Source organism: Peromyscus californicus, unplaced genomic scaffold (assembly GCF_007827085.1).
Source record: "Peromyscus californicus insignis strain IS unplaced genomic scaffold, ASM782708v3 Scaffold_10__1_contigs__length_136768540, whole genome shotgun sequence".
Classification (NCBI taxonomy): Eukaryota; Metazoa; Chordata; class Mammalia; order Rodentia; family Cricetidae; genus Peromyscus; species Peromyscus californicus.
Window position 1 is genome coordinate 44,508,432 of NW_026294391.1, and position 13,521 is coordinate 44,521,952.

At 34.7% G+C, this 13,521-nt stretch overlaps 1 protein-coding gene across 1 annotated transcript in view; it reads right to left on the minus strand.

Moving 5' to 3' along the window:
* Il1rapl1 (interleukin 1 receptor accessory protein like 1) overlaps positions 1-13,521 on the minus strand; it is a 1,314,477-nt gene that overhangs the window by 36,773 nt on the left and 1,264,183 nt on the right. Inside the window, exons 7-8 of the mRNA XM_052732411.1 lie at positions 3,155-3,287; positions 781-926 (exon numbers count right to left, since the gene is read on the minus strand). Of these exons, the coding sequence (XP_052588371.1) occupies positions 781-926; positions 3,155-3,287 (279 nt within the window). The remainder of the gene's footprint in view (positions 1-780; positions 927-3,154; positions 3,288-13,521) is intronic.

Genomic DNA, 13,521 nt, shown 5'->3' on the forward strand with positions numbered 1-13,521 from the left:
CATGTGTGGGACCACACTAGTTCACTGATGGAAGGTCTAGATGTAACTACACACAAATCAGAATGCAAAATACAGGCAAGACCCAAAGTGTTCCAGTATGGTAGGGTTTCTTTATCCCCTCTGTCCCGATCACACTGAAAACCACGTTTCAGCACTGGGCCTCGGTATCACTGTCTGTTAAACTCGGAGGGAGACACCTAAGGAAGCTTTGCCATGTTGTTTGGCAAATTGCCCATACAGCTCAGAAAAAGGAGAAACCATAGGGAAAGAGAGAGTACTGAATCTATTCAACTCCAGGCACAAGGGGCCTGACATTAGTAGAAGACTAATGAATGAGCAGCCACACAGTTTTTGATCACTGTGCTTCCCAAGGACCAAAACCTATGGTGGTACTTTTACTGTTCAGTCTCATCCTTAAATAAGCTAGACAGATCCTGCTGCATTCTTTGTTTCTAATTTACCAGTACATTATTATGTAGCTTACTGCATGTGAAGAGCAAGTCAGCATGTAGTACCAAGTTTACATCATCAAAGGGCTACAACATGCACATTCTACTTAATATAGCTCAAGCATCAGGGATACAGGATAACAGTTATAGGTGGAGACTTATTTGGACGGTCGTGTTCACATTAACTATGGGTTGAGAAATCTTATTAGGCAGGTACCTATAGAGTTTTATGTGGAAATAAAAATAATAGTTTTTTTTTTTACTAGAGTCCAGTGATTTCCTGTCTATGGAAGTTTCATCTTAACTCTTAGGTACGGAAGGTAACACTCACCTCGTTTATGAAGGAGAACACTGGCATGCCGACGTCCATTTCCATTTTCAACATAACAGGAATAATTCCCCAGGTCACCTTCTTCCACAGAGTCAACAATTAATGAGATAGAAACTTCCTGTTCTCCAAGATGTTCCTTAAGAATTCTAAAACATAAAGGAAAACGCAACAAAAAACCCCACACAAACATACACATACACATACATGAAAAAGAAAGAAATGTAAATGAATCTGAATCTGATGAGAATATACCTACAGAGTTTGTGCTTCAAATCTGGCTATGAATTGATGCTAAGTTAATTAAATGATATCATGCCCTTTTCTTCTTCACTTCTAATGAAGAAGCTTGTCTTTGGAGATGCTAATGAACTTGCAGTTAATTATCTCTCATAGCAGGACAATCATGCTGTCATAATAAAGAGGTGAGAGAGACCTTGAAGAAAAGTTTACAAATTGTTTTTCCTTTAAGAAGAAATATGATGTAAAAATGAGATAAGAGATTTTAAAATGTTAGGCTGGAGGCCTAATTATGTATCAGATTATTTTTAAAAAGAGTAAGAAAGAAAGAGAACATTTCTGAGTTATTTTGACATATCTGTTGAAACCTCCAGCCTGACTTACTTTTTTTAATGACACAAACAAGCTGCATAGTTTAAAGAAACATGAAACCATTAACAGAGAGAACAAAAGTTCTGGTAGCTATTTAATTCTGACTCTTCAAATTAATGTTAAATGCTCACTAATCTGATTGTTACATATTTTAACAGTCTCTCAAAACAAATGGAAAATTTCTTTTCCTTCTTCCTGCTCTCAGTATTCCTAGTTCCAAACTTCTGCCTGGATGGATGTGTGTCTCTGTGTGTGTGTGCATGCATATATATATATATATATATATATATATATATATATATATATATATATATAAATTATCTTATTTGATAAATAACTTTCTAGACTTTACTGTTAAGCTCATACAGTTAAAGTTAGACAGTTTAGGTTTACAGTATTTCTTTAACTTTAAAAACTCAAAAAGTATTGGTAAATGATAAAAAGTGAAATTTTAAATATGAAAAATGGCAAAGAAAGATTTTTATCTATATTGGAGAACTGCCCATTTGGATCTTCCAGAATCCAGTTGGAGCAGTCCAGAATGAGATATTGTGTGTTTTTTCTTGCCAGAGAGAAGATCCCAATAGAAATGATCTTCTATGACAATTTTATACATTTTTGCTTTTTACTGAAAAACACTTTCTTTTATATTTTTGTTAAAGTTTTAAAAATCTTGACATTTAAAAAGGAAAACCATCACTTAAATCCTCATATCCAGTCAGAAGATACAAGCTCTATATGGAAGAATATTTAGAAAATATCCATCATTTGTATTTGAATAAAACTTAGTTATCATTATGTATGTCCTTCCTTGATTATTTACAATATGATTAGAACTAGCTCTTCATGCCCAAATATAATTTGTTTCACCTTTGAATACTTTGATACTTAAATATAAGTAAATAGATATGTAAGTACATTGAAAAAAAGAAGTATAAACATTATGCCCTCAAAATAGATACCTAAAAATTTAAAAGTTTGTTCTATTATTATTTCCTCTTCATAAATATTTATACCTTAAAGTTAGAGTAGGAAAGATAACAAAAATTTGCATATCCTCCCATCAAACAGTTTATATTCTCCTCCATAACTTAAATATGTAAAAACAACCAAGGAAAATGTAAAGGTTTCATTTGAGTCCATATAGTGCCTAGCTAATGGTTCCTTTCACATTTATTGCTAGTGACAGTGTCTCACTCTAGCCCAGGCTGGCACTTAACTCATATGACCCAGGTTGGCCTTCAATTCACAGCAACCTTCCTGTCTGAGATTATCAAGCACTGTGATTACAGACATTAGCCACCATGTCTGCTTCCTCTCAATAAAATTTGAAAGATGCTTTTGTAAATAAAAAGCACAATGATTTTTTCTAAGGTTAGAATGGACTCTGATATTTTTCATTATTTGGTTTTAGTGTACTATAGTGAAATGTTCCTTTGGAAATTATTCTTATGTGGTGAAGGGGGCTATGCTTGTGATTATGATCAAAACATACTCTATGAAATCCCAAAGAATTAATAAAAATATTTAAAAAGAAAAGAATTTCTCTTAATTTTTTTTGTAAATGGCATTCACATTTTGTAATTCCATAGTCAGTCTTAACACTTCTTTGCTTCTTTGACATAAAGTATCACAGTATTTCTGTTACGATAATAGAAAGATAAAATGATTAAAAATCTTTTCTGTTTTAGCTCACCCTCTCCCCACTTAGTAGAGCAAATGTTAACTCAACTGCACATGTTTAAAAGAAGAAAAATTATTTTACCTAATGTCACTTTCCCAAACTCGATTTTCATCCAGATCTTCAATAAACTTCTCTCCTTTCATCCAGTAAATCAAAGGACTGACATCTCCACTGTACCCAAAGAAAGCTCTGCAGGTGAGGTTGGCTGAGTCTCCTGTGGAGAGAAATGAAGGAAATAAAGCGTAAAACCATTTGTACCCACTTATTTAAAATGAATTGACTGGTAAGAATTGGCTCATTCCATTGATTTGAAATAGCTAAGAGAATAATTGTCAAGCATTGTCCATGTTTGTCAAATTTATACAATGTATCATTTTTGACAGTATGTTTTTTGAGTGGAATGAGAGTTATTATGAGGTTTAGAAGAGGATCAGTTATCTTATAGGATATTCTCTCATTGAGACTTCATGATGTTTTCTCATGATTAGACTGATAGAGTGAGAGTTTATGAATCATTCGGAAGAATTGTGGAGATAATATGTCCTTCTCAAGGCATTCCATCAAAGGGTACATGGAGAAACAAAACAGAATCTTTGTCTGGAGAAAAAAGACCATGGAGTCAAGAAAGTGTTGCTAAGAGACTTTGAATCCACAAGGAATACTTTTTTTTTTTTTTAGCAAAGTAACAATATTAGGTAGAAATTTTTGCTTAAAAATCCCCAACAACAAAAATAGCATTAAAATGAATAAATTCGTGGTAATAAATATTTAGAATTTTCATTAAGGTAAATCAAGAATATGTATGGTGGAGATGAAGTTTTGTTTTGTTTTTCAGTATTTTACTTACTACACTTAGGGCATTTTTATGTATAATTGTAGATATAGGTTAGTTGGCTACTTTACTACAATAAATATAAGTTCTTGACTAAAACATACAAGTGAATCTAATGTCTTCAGGATGCTAAATTTGTCCTTTGTCATTTACAACACTTAGTTAATCAAGCTTTAGTCAAAATTACACAGCTGAAACATTCTAGGTCTAACAAGTTATATGAAGTTTCTGGATTCAAGAGGAACCAGCAAATAAGAGTGGGATATGAGTCCAGTAAGAGCCCACCCCAGTAACATGAATGTAAGAGAACACTTAGTCATGGTTGCCAAATGAAGAACTGGAATGTGTGCCCCAGTGACATTTGCTGACATCTAGAATAACTAGATGACATCTAACTCTCTCAGTTAGATGTGGCAACAAATTATGATAATAATCTGTGTAACTCTGTGCTCACTGAGTGCCCGGAAGGTAGTTCCTAAGGACTGGAAGTCTTTTAACCATGCCAGGAGTAATAGCAACAATGTCTCAGAATTATGCTTAGGACTTCTACAGAAAAGAACACTGTACTCAGCTTTCCTTTTTCAAAGAGGAGGGCATTTTGTGCACTTGGTTCTACACTTCCATAACAAAAACATTTTTATTGGCTAAAACAAGTATCATTATTTGAATTTTGTCAGTTGTACAAGAAAAAAAATCCCAAAACACCTATTCTAATATTTTAAGATGTCACAGTGTTTTGTATTTGCTCATGTTTTTTTTTATTTTCTACTAGATTCCTAAAAATTCTGATTCCATATGCAAGAGTCATTCACTGTTGGTAAGATAGATTAGGCAAGTCCATAAAATAGCTACAAGCTTTTCAGAGTAAAAAATGAAGCTCCTGTCAAACTAAGTGACACTCTCCTATAATCTCAGAAACTGAGAAGTAGAGGCAAGAGGATCACAAATCTGAGGCCAGCCTAGATTATATTGCGCATTCTTGGGCAGCCTTGGCTACTCTATAGGAAGACCCTGTCTTTAAAGGTCTAAGGGCTGACATTGAAGGTTAGTTGTAAAGTGCTTGGGTAGCTTGTTTCAGGTCCTGGGTTTGATCCTCAGCAATGAAAAAGGAAAAAGGGTTCATTATTGCTTTTTGTACACAAACATCTTTAAATGTTTTAATATTGAATTCACTTCTAGGGAACATTTATATTACAAAAGATAGCTGGATATCAATATTCTTGATTACCATTCAAGTATACATTTCTGTAGAATGTATCACATAATATTAATTTTAAATGAAGTATTCTTTGCAGTTTTTTGAGACAAGGCTTTCCTATGTAGACCAGGCTTGCTTTAAACTTAGGACCATTCTGCCTCAGCTTTCCTAGCAGTGGAATTATAGGTGTGTGTACTTTTACACCTGGATGTGCATTTAAGGTTTTAGTAATTATTTTTATGCAGCTGAAATGCCTGCTACCATGTCAATATAGCCATAATTCACCAGTAAAATATCAAACAGAATCAAGATATATAACTTAAAAGACATATATCAATAATGTACACAGTCTGCTATTTGAAAAATCAAGTTTAAGTTTTGAGGTGAGACTCAATGTCTGTAAGTAATAAATAAAAATCTCCAGAGATTGCCTAGCTTTACAGTACAATTTTGTTAAATATACATAGGTTGTACCAGGAGTAACTGAGCTTGACATTCCTTAGCAGAGGCCAACTGAAGCTCTCACTGTGACCTGAAACAGTTTTTCACATTACTCCCTTTCCCCCCCAAGACAAAGGAATTTTGTAGATCCTCAACTGTCACTTCTTTTCTCTTCAGGCTTTGTGTTGTTTTGACTAGAAAAGGGTTTCTTCACTCATACAATGCTTTCTTTCTCATTGTGGTTTACAAGATCATTGACCTTTGACTCCAGCTCTAAGACTAATTTTATCTGTATTGCTACATGATTAGGAAAACCCCATCTAAAATAGTGCATGTGTGGGTCAAAAAGTAGAGTAGCAAAATTCAAGGAAAGAATAAAAGAGGATGAATGGCAGAGAAGAAAGAACATCAAAGAGGAAACTTTGGAGGAAATAAAATGACTTTATCGTATGGGAAGATGAAGTGTACATGGAAGAGGGATGCAAAGGAACACATAGGTAGACACAGAGTATTGATAAGACCAGAACAGCAGCAGCTCTGTTGTTCTCTGTAAGCCATTTTAAACAATTGAGACTTTCATTTAAGAAAAAATGTTAATCTGGGGAAAGGTTTTGAATAGCATTTGAAAAAAATCACATCTGTCATGTAAAATCCATCTCCTATTGCATTTTCAAACATAGGATTAGATAAGAAAGGATCAAGAAGGACTAAGCCCACAGTTCTCTGGCGTTACTTAACAAGTAGTCACTGAAAATATCAGATTGTTTATACATAATTGTTTCCAAAGATAAATAGGACATAGAAGCAATGACTATAGAATGTTATGCTTATTACAAATATGTTACCAGGGAACAAGCATCTCAAAAAAGAGCTTAAGAGGAAGCTTGAGAGGCTAGAAAGAAAGCTCAGTGGTTAAGAGCATTGACTGTTATTCCAGAGGACCAGGATTTGATTCCTAGCACCTACATGGTAGTTCACAACCATCTGTAACACCAGTTCTATGGGGATTGACCCTGTCTTCTAGTCTCTGTGGGCGCTGTACACATATGCACAGACATACATGCATGCATCACACACACACACACACACACACACACACACACACACACACACACAAGTCTCAAAATTTAAAAAAAATTAAAACAGAAAGTTTGACAAAATAGATGATTAGAAAATATAGTTTTATTTGTATAATTTATATGTGTCACAGTGATGTTTGTATGAGAATGAGGAAGTGAGAGAGGGAGTGGGAGAAAAAAGAGGAGGGGAGCAGAAGGAGGAGGAGTGAAGAGGAGAGGAAAGGAAAGGAGAGGGAAAAAAAGACACCAATAAACTGAAGTATAACCATCTGTTTCTCAATATAGGCCACTGGGAAAGTCAATTTGATCTGTGTCATTCTGTAAAGAGAGTTTTCAGTGGTTTCTCTGAAGTGTATCCACTTGTGTTGCTGAGCAAAAGGCTCCAGCCCTCATTTTGTGCATAGCTCTGCTAGTAGGGAAGACCCACAGAGGCTAGTAGACTCTCTCTTCAGAAAAGACCGGTAAGGTCCAGCTCACATGGGAAATTCTACCCAAGGGCTAACATTCTTGAGAAAAACTCAGTGACTCTGGCACTTTTCACTTGGGAAATGGTGATTAAGCAAATGTATGACGAGCTGTGACCTTGGATCCTAAGTGTTGTTTGAAATTAGGAATGAAGGATTATTATCCTTTTCCATCAAGCTGAGTAAGAACCAAAAGTTGTCAGAAATCTGAAGAAGACAATGCATATCTACACACTAATGGCAAATATTTACATGTATTTATTGATTGAGACAGACAAATGATAATTTGGAAAACAACATGATGTGGCTCCATCATCTAACCTCTAAGAATAGCCATTCATTATGAATTTCATACTCTTAGACTATGTAACAATGTACATAATTGTGGGATTATTTTCATTTCCATTTAGTACATTGCTCACACCTTGAATCCCAATATAGTGCCCTACCTTTCAGAAAAATACTCATCAGTTCTACTTTTTCTGCCATACCTCTTAGAATATATTTGATTTATATAATACACACTGATTGAACTATTTGGATGCTTTGCGTGTCTACCCAGCAACTAGAGTAAACTATTCCTTAATGTAGAGATTATAGCTTTATTTACCTTTGTATTAGCAAGATGTATTCCAGTGTCTTGAATATATTAGAAACCCACTAAACAATGACAAATTAGTAATAAGCTTAATAGCTTTTAAATTTCCACTTGATCTAAATTCTTTTTTTCATTTTTGGAGAAAGAGTTTTGCTGTGTATCTCAGGCTAGCCTGGAACTCAGTATGTAACACAAGCTTCCCTGGAACTCCTGTTTCTTCTTTCTCAGCTTCCCAAGTGTTGGGACTATAGGCATGCACCACCATACCCAGCTTCTTGCTTTTCTTTTGTAAAGTTTTACTATGTCATTATTTAAAGGCTATATGTCCATATATCCCAAAAGGCCCAACTATCTTATAAAGTAGACTTCACATTGCAAATGTAGAGCCTGCTAATTGAGATGGTTGCTTTAACAATATGTTGAGGTGAATCCTCATCAGTTGGCAAGAGTTGATTACCAAATGGTCATAAATTCTATAAGCAGGATGATAGACACAGTAATTAAAAGTTTAAATTATAGAAACACAATTAGTTGAATAAATAAGAAGTAATGGATGCTAAATATTATTTATTTTGCTGCATTATACTATAATTAATACTCTTGAGATTATACATAACTATAGTATTTATAGGATGGCCCAGTGGATGTAAAAAAGAAAGCATATAAAACGTGTAAAAACTGGATGGAAAATGCAGAAAAATTGGAAGGGAGCGATTGGGGGTACATTTGGTCAAAGCATTATCTGTATTATGAAATTCTCAAACAATAAGAAAAAATTTAAGATAAACTGTATTTGGGAGGTGGAGGAAAGAAGATTAGAATTTCAATGTCATCTTTGTCTACTGTTCTTTGAAATCCTTTCTTTAACAACAACAACAACAGCAACAAAATAAACAAACAACAACAGCAAAACCCTAAAACCAAGCATAATGTGATTGGATACTTTATTTAAAAATAAAAAGAAAGCACATTTTTATTATCTGAATTATGAGTTCTTTCAAATATCCAAATGAAAGACATACATAACAACCATTTACCAAATAAGTTTTAGAAGTTCCCCTTCTAATAGAAAATTCTTTTGTATTAGTATTCCATAATGAGACACTGTATAGGGTTTAAGTCATTCGAAACAACAAAAACAACAAAAGTCAAGTAGAAGAGATGGACTACTATCTTGTAGAATAAACTGAGTCCATGTGATAACTCCTAGACGACAAAATGTCTACTGTCTCAATATATTTGTATAGACTTTAGATGGAGAAAAATTAACATTAAGAAATGTAAGTGATCTGCCTAGCTCTGCCTCCCGAGTGCTGGGATTGGGGGCTGTGAGTTCAAGGCCAGCCTGGGCTACAGGGTGAGGTCTAGGAAAGGTGCAAAGCTACACAGAGAAACCCTGTCTCAAAAACCCCCCAAAAAAAAGAAAAGAAAAGAAAAGAAGAGAAAAGAAAAGAAAAGAAAAGAAAAGAAAAGAAAAGAAAAGAAATGTGAGTTGGGCATGGTGGCACATGCCTTTAATCCCAGCACTCCAGAGGCAGAGGCAGGTAGATCTCTGTGAATCTAGTATGAAATTTTGCAAGGATACACCTCATTATACTGTGAACTTGTAGAAAGAAACAATGAGCAAAGGCAATTTAGTGCAAAAAAAAGGTTTTTTTCTCCCTTAAAGGAGTAAGTTTGGAAGTTTGGAAAAATTATATATATATATATATATATATATATATATATATATACATACATACATATATATATGTATATATACATATATATGTATATATACATATATATATATACATTTTAGCCTTTATGTATATATGTATAATATGCATACCATGTATGTAGCTGGTGTTCACAGAGGCTAGATGTGGTGAAGTGGTTGTCAGATCTCCTGGAACTAGAGTTATATATTATTTTGAGCCACCATTTGTGTGCTGGGAATTGAACCCAGTTCCTCTGGATGACCAGCAAGTACTATAAAACATTGAGATACCTCTCTGCCCTCATAAGTTTTGAAAATTTAAGCTGTATTTCATGATTTGGAGAATGTTTAGAAATTGTATTAGATTTACCTATACACAATGAGTTATCAGTTAAATAATAATCTGAAAATTTAGTTTCAAATGATATAATCAAGAATTATCATCTGGAAATTAACTTAGTTTCAAATTATACAATCAAATGAATGTGAAATTTAATGAGTTAAATATTATTACACAACAGCTATAATAGGAAATATGTCATTTCTTAAAGCATTATGGGAAAATTATTTCTTAAAAATGGAGAATAGAAAGCACAGCAGTTTTGAGCTTGACAGTTTTAAAAGCATACCCAGACAATTGTCATCAGAATGCCAAACCACAAAGATAACTACAATAATAGAATGCCTGGGAATTTTTCTATACTGTGTTTGGTATCTACCATATATCTGGGAAAACAATGAAAGGACAGTTTAGTTAGTGCCTCTGATGGCTATTCTTTGCCTGGTGTATAGGCCAATGGTAGAATGTTTGCCAAGTATGCCTGTGGTCTTGGGCTTCATTGTCAGTACTGAAGAAAGAGGGTCATATGCCAGTTTGGGGAAGAAGCTTCAGGGAAGGTTATTATTTTTATAATCCCCAATGCTACCACTTATTTTGTTTCTTTCTATAAATTTCTAATTTTATATCACTTTTAAATTTTATATAGCCATATAGATGTGAGAAATGTGGTTTTACAGTTTCCTTCCTTCCTTCCTCCTTCCTTTCTTTTACTTTTCTTAAGACAGTATACCTAAAATTTGTTAAAAGGTGTTGCTACCTGTGATGGTTTAATGAGGATGGCCCTCATAGGCTAAATATTTGAACACTTAGTCCCTAGTTGGTGGAACTGTTTTGGAGGAGGAATGGGAGGTGTGGCCTTGCTGGAGGAGGTATGTCACTGGAGATGAGTTTGGAGGCTCCAAAAGCCCACTCCAGGGCCAGTCTCTCCTCATCTCTTTCTCTGTCTCTGTTTTTCTCTCCCCCCTTTCTCTCTTTGTGCTTCCTGCTTATGGATATGATCTAAGCTTTCAGTTACTGCTCCAGCACCATCCCTGCCTTCCTGCTGCCATGTTTTCTGCCATAATGGTCATGTCTTCACCTTCTGAACCTGGAAGCAATCTCCCAATTAAATGCTTTCTTTTATAAGTTACCTTGGACATGGTGTTTTGCCTCAGCCATAGAAAAGAAACTAAGACACTATCTGACAGAATTTTGATTGGTCAAATTAATAGCATTCTAGAGAATCTGAACTTTTAACAAGCATTTTGGGTCATTTTACTTAAGTGGTTAAACTTATCTGTTAAGAGTAGAAGGATTTATTTTTATCTTAAAGCTTGTCTAAATTAGGAAAGGGAGTCAAAAACACCCCCATCAACTCTCATCTCCTGAAAAACAAGAAAGGAAGAGAGAAAGGAAGAGAAACATTTGAGCCCATAAGCAGGAACTAAGGGCAGGGATGCTGGCAAGAGGAGGGAGAATGACGAAGGCATATAGAGTTACAGTCGCTGGTGGAGGGGAGCAAGATGTCCAGATGGGGCACTGACCTTAAACCAAGCCGTAGTATTAGAGACTGGTTCCAACAGAATGTAAGCAGAAACAGTTGGTAATGGGACATGACTTGCCAGTCTATGGCACATCTTTCAGGGTTATTGGACCTTGGTGTTGAATTCAGGTCACTAATAGATGTGCATATCCCCCCCATCTGATAATGACTGAACTGATTTGTTCTTCCACCTTCTCTCTGAAAGCTAGGGAAAAATAATGTTATCTCCATTTATAATTTAGCTCAACATTCTTCTGTTTCATAGACACCAGTTGTTCTGACTTTTCTTTTGACCTTGTCAAGGTATCATCTGTTTGGCTTTCTCATATCATATGCATATTTTTTTCTAAAATTCAGTCATCTTACACTGCATGAGAGTCATGATTGTACGTTTTTCTGAAAAAAACATCTGCTAACAAGAATGCTATGACAGGTTCTTGCACATCATAAAAATAAGCAACATTTATATGCACATAATATATATCTCTCAGGACATTACCAATACCATTCATCATTATTATTATTATTATTATTATTATTATTATTATTATTATTATAGCTTTTTCCGAATACAAGAACAAGCATTAAAAAACACTTGTGCTTTATTTAAGTCTAATTAACTCTTCATCTTGTTATCAGGAGCTAATACCCCCTTTTTCTTTGCATTTCTAAATTACTGTAACATGCAATTTTTGATAAGGCAATTCTAATGTGACACAAAGAGCCTAGCATCACAGTTCTTCCTCATCCTCTTCCATTTATTTATTGAAAAAGAACCCACCTCTGCATCTCATTTCTATACTAATGCTTAACTACAAATGTAGGAAATTAGGGTTAGAATTCTAGAAGTTACAGAGGAGAGACACACATTTATTTAATTTTCTTCTCTACTTAATTTCTTTCAGATAACAAGAGACACATCTAAGCTGTGGCGCCGACACTCCAGTACATCAGCTGCATCAGTCAGCCAGAGCTGGAGAAGTGAAGGTAATGGTATTCCTGCTGCTGCCAGTTGATATCTGTAAAAGCTACAGTAAATTGCACTAAATGCTTCTGCTGCCTCTTTGGCAGAAAGGTGCACCGTCAGCTCAATCTCACTAGGTTCCGAAGGAAGCACGGAAATTGATCATAAAAAATCATTTGCTATCTAAAATGAGAACAATGCTTGTCACAGTGCAAGTTTTCAACTAGGCCATGTTGTGAGCATGTCTTAAAGGGAAAAGAATACATTTTCCCTTTAACTAGCATATTCCAATCAGCTAAGTAGGAGCATTTCTTATTTAATGCAAGCATCTAATTAGGTATTATTTAGTCATTTCTAAAACTGCTGAGACCAGAGTATCTCTCCACTAGAGGACACTCTCGAACTTATTGAGAAATAATGAAACAAAACAAAACAAAACAAACACACCAACTGAACAACCAAACACACAAAAACCCCTCCTTTTCTAATTAAAAGAAAATTTCTTCCCTAATTAAAAAGTATCAGCATCTAGAGATCTTACTTGTTGCAATTAGGAAATCATGAGCATTTTTCTTAAATAAGATGTTGAGTAGTAGGGGGATCTTAATTTTATTGCATCATTAATCATGTATATTAAAATAACTCTATGATCATGGTAAAGTTAAATGTTTTGCCAAAGACTACCCACTTAAGATAAAAGCAAAGTGCTTTATGAAACATATTTATCTGTTGTCATTAGTTATACAGAATAGCTGCTTTTACCAGAAAGCTGAAAGCCTTTATTCAAAAACATAAAATGAAAAGAAGAGACTCTCATTTCTGCTACCTCTCCCTCTCTGTCTCTTTCTCTGTACTCCTCATCTGGCTCTATCCTACTATAGACAGGAAAGAAAGTTCTTTAGAACTACCTCAAGACATTTTACTTAAACCAGAACTAGGATCTACGGCAGCAAAGAGGTGCCAGCATCCACCTGCAGACAGTTCAGAAAATCTGAGAACATTGAAAGAAAGCAAAAGCAATGGGAAGGACCGGCTGTGTTGCAATCATACTTGAAAAGGTTATTCCTGCAAGTTCTGACATCTACTCATATTTCAAGGGAACAAAATCACGAGGGAAGAACAAGGCATACATTTTAAAACTTGCTAAACAAATCCAGCTCTTGTGTGAGATTTTTGCAGCAAACTACCTTTCCAACCACTTCTGTAAGAACAAAGTCATGCATGGCCAGGCAGTAGATTATAAGAGGATTTAAGTGACTACAAGGAAGTTAGAATTAACCAAGTCATTATATGTTTATAGTACCCATGAGA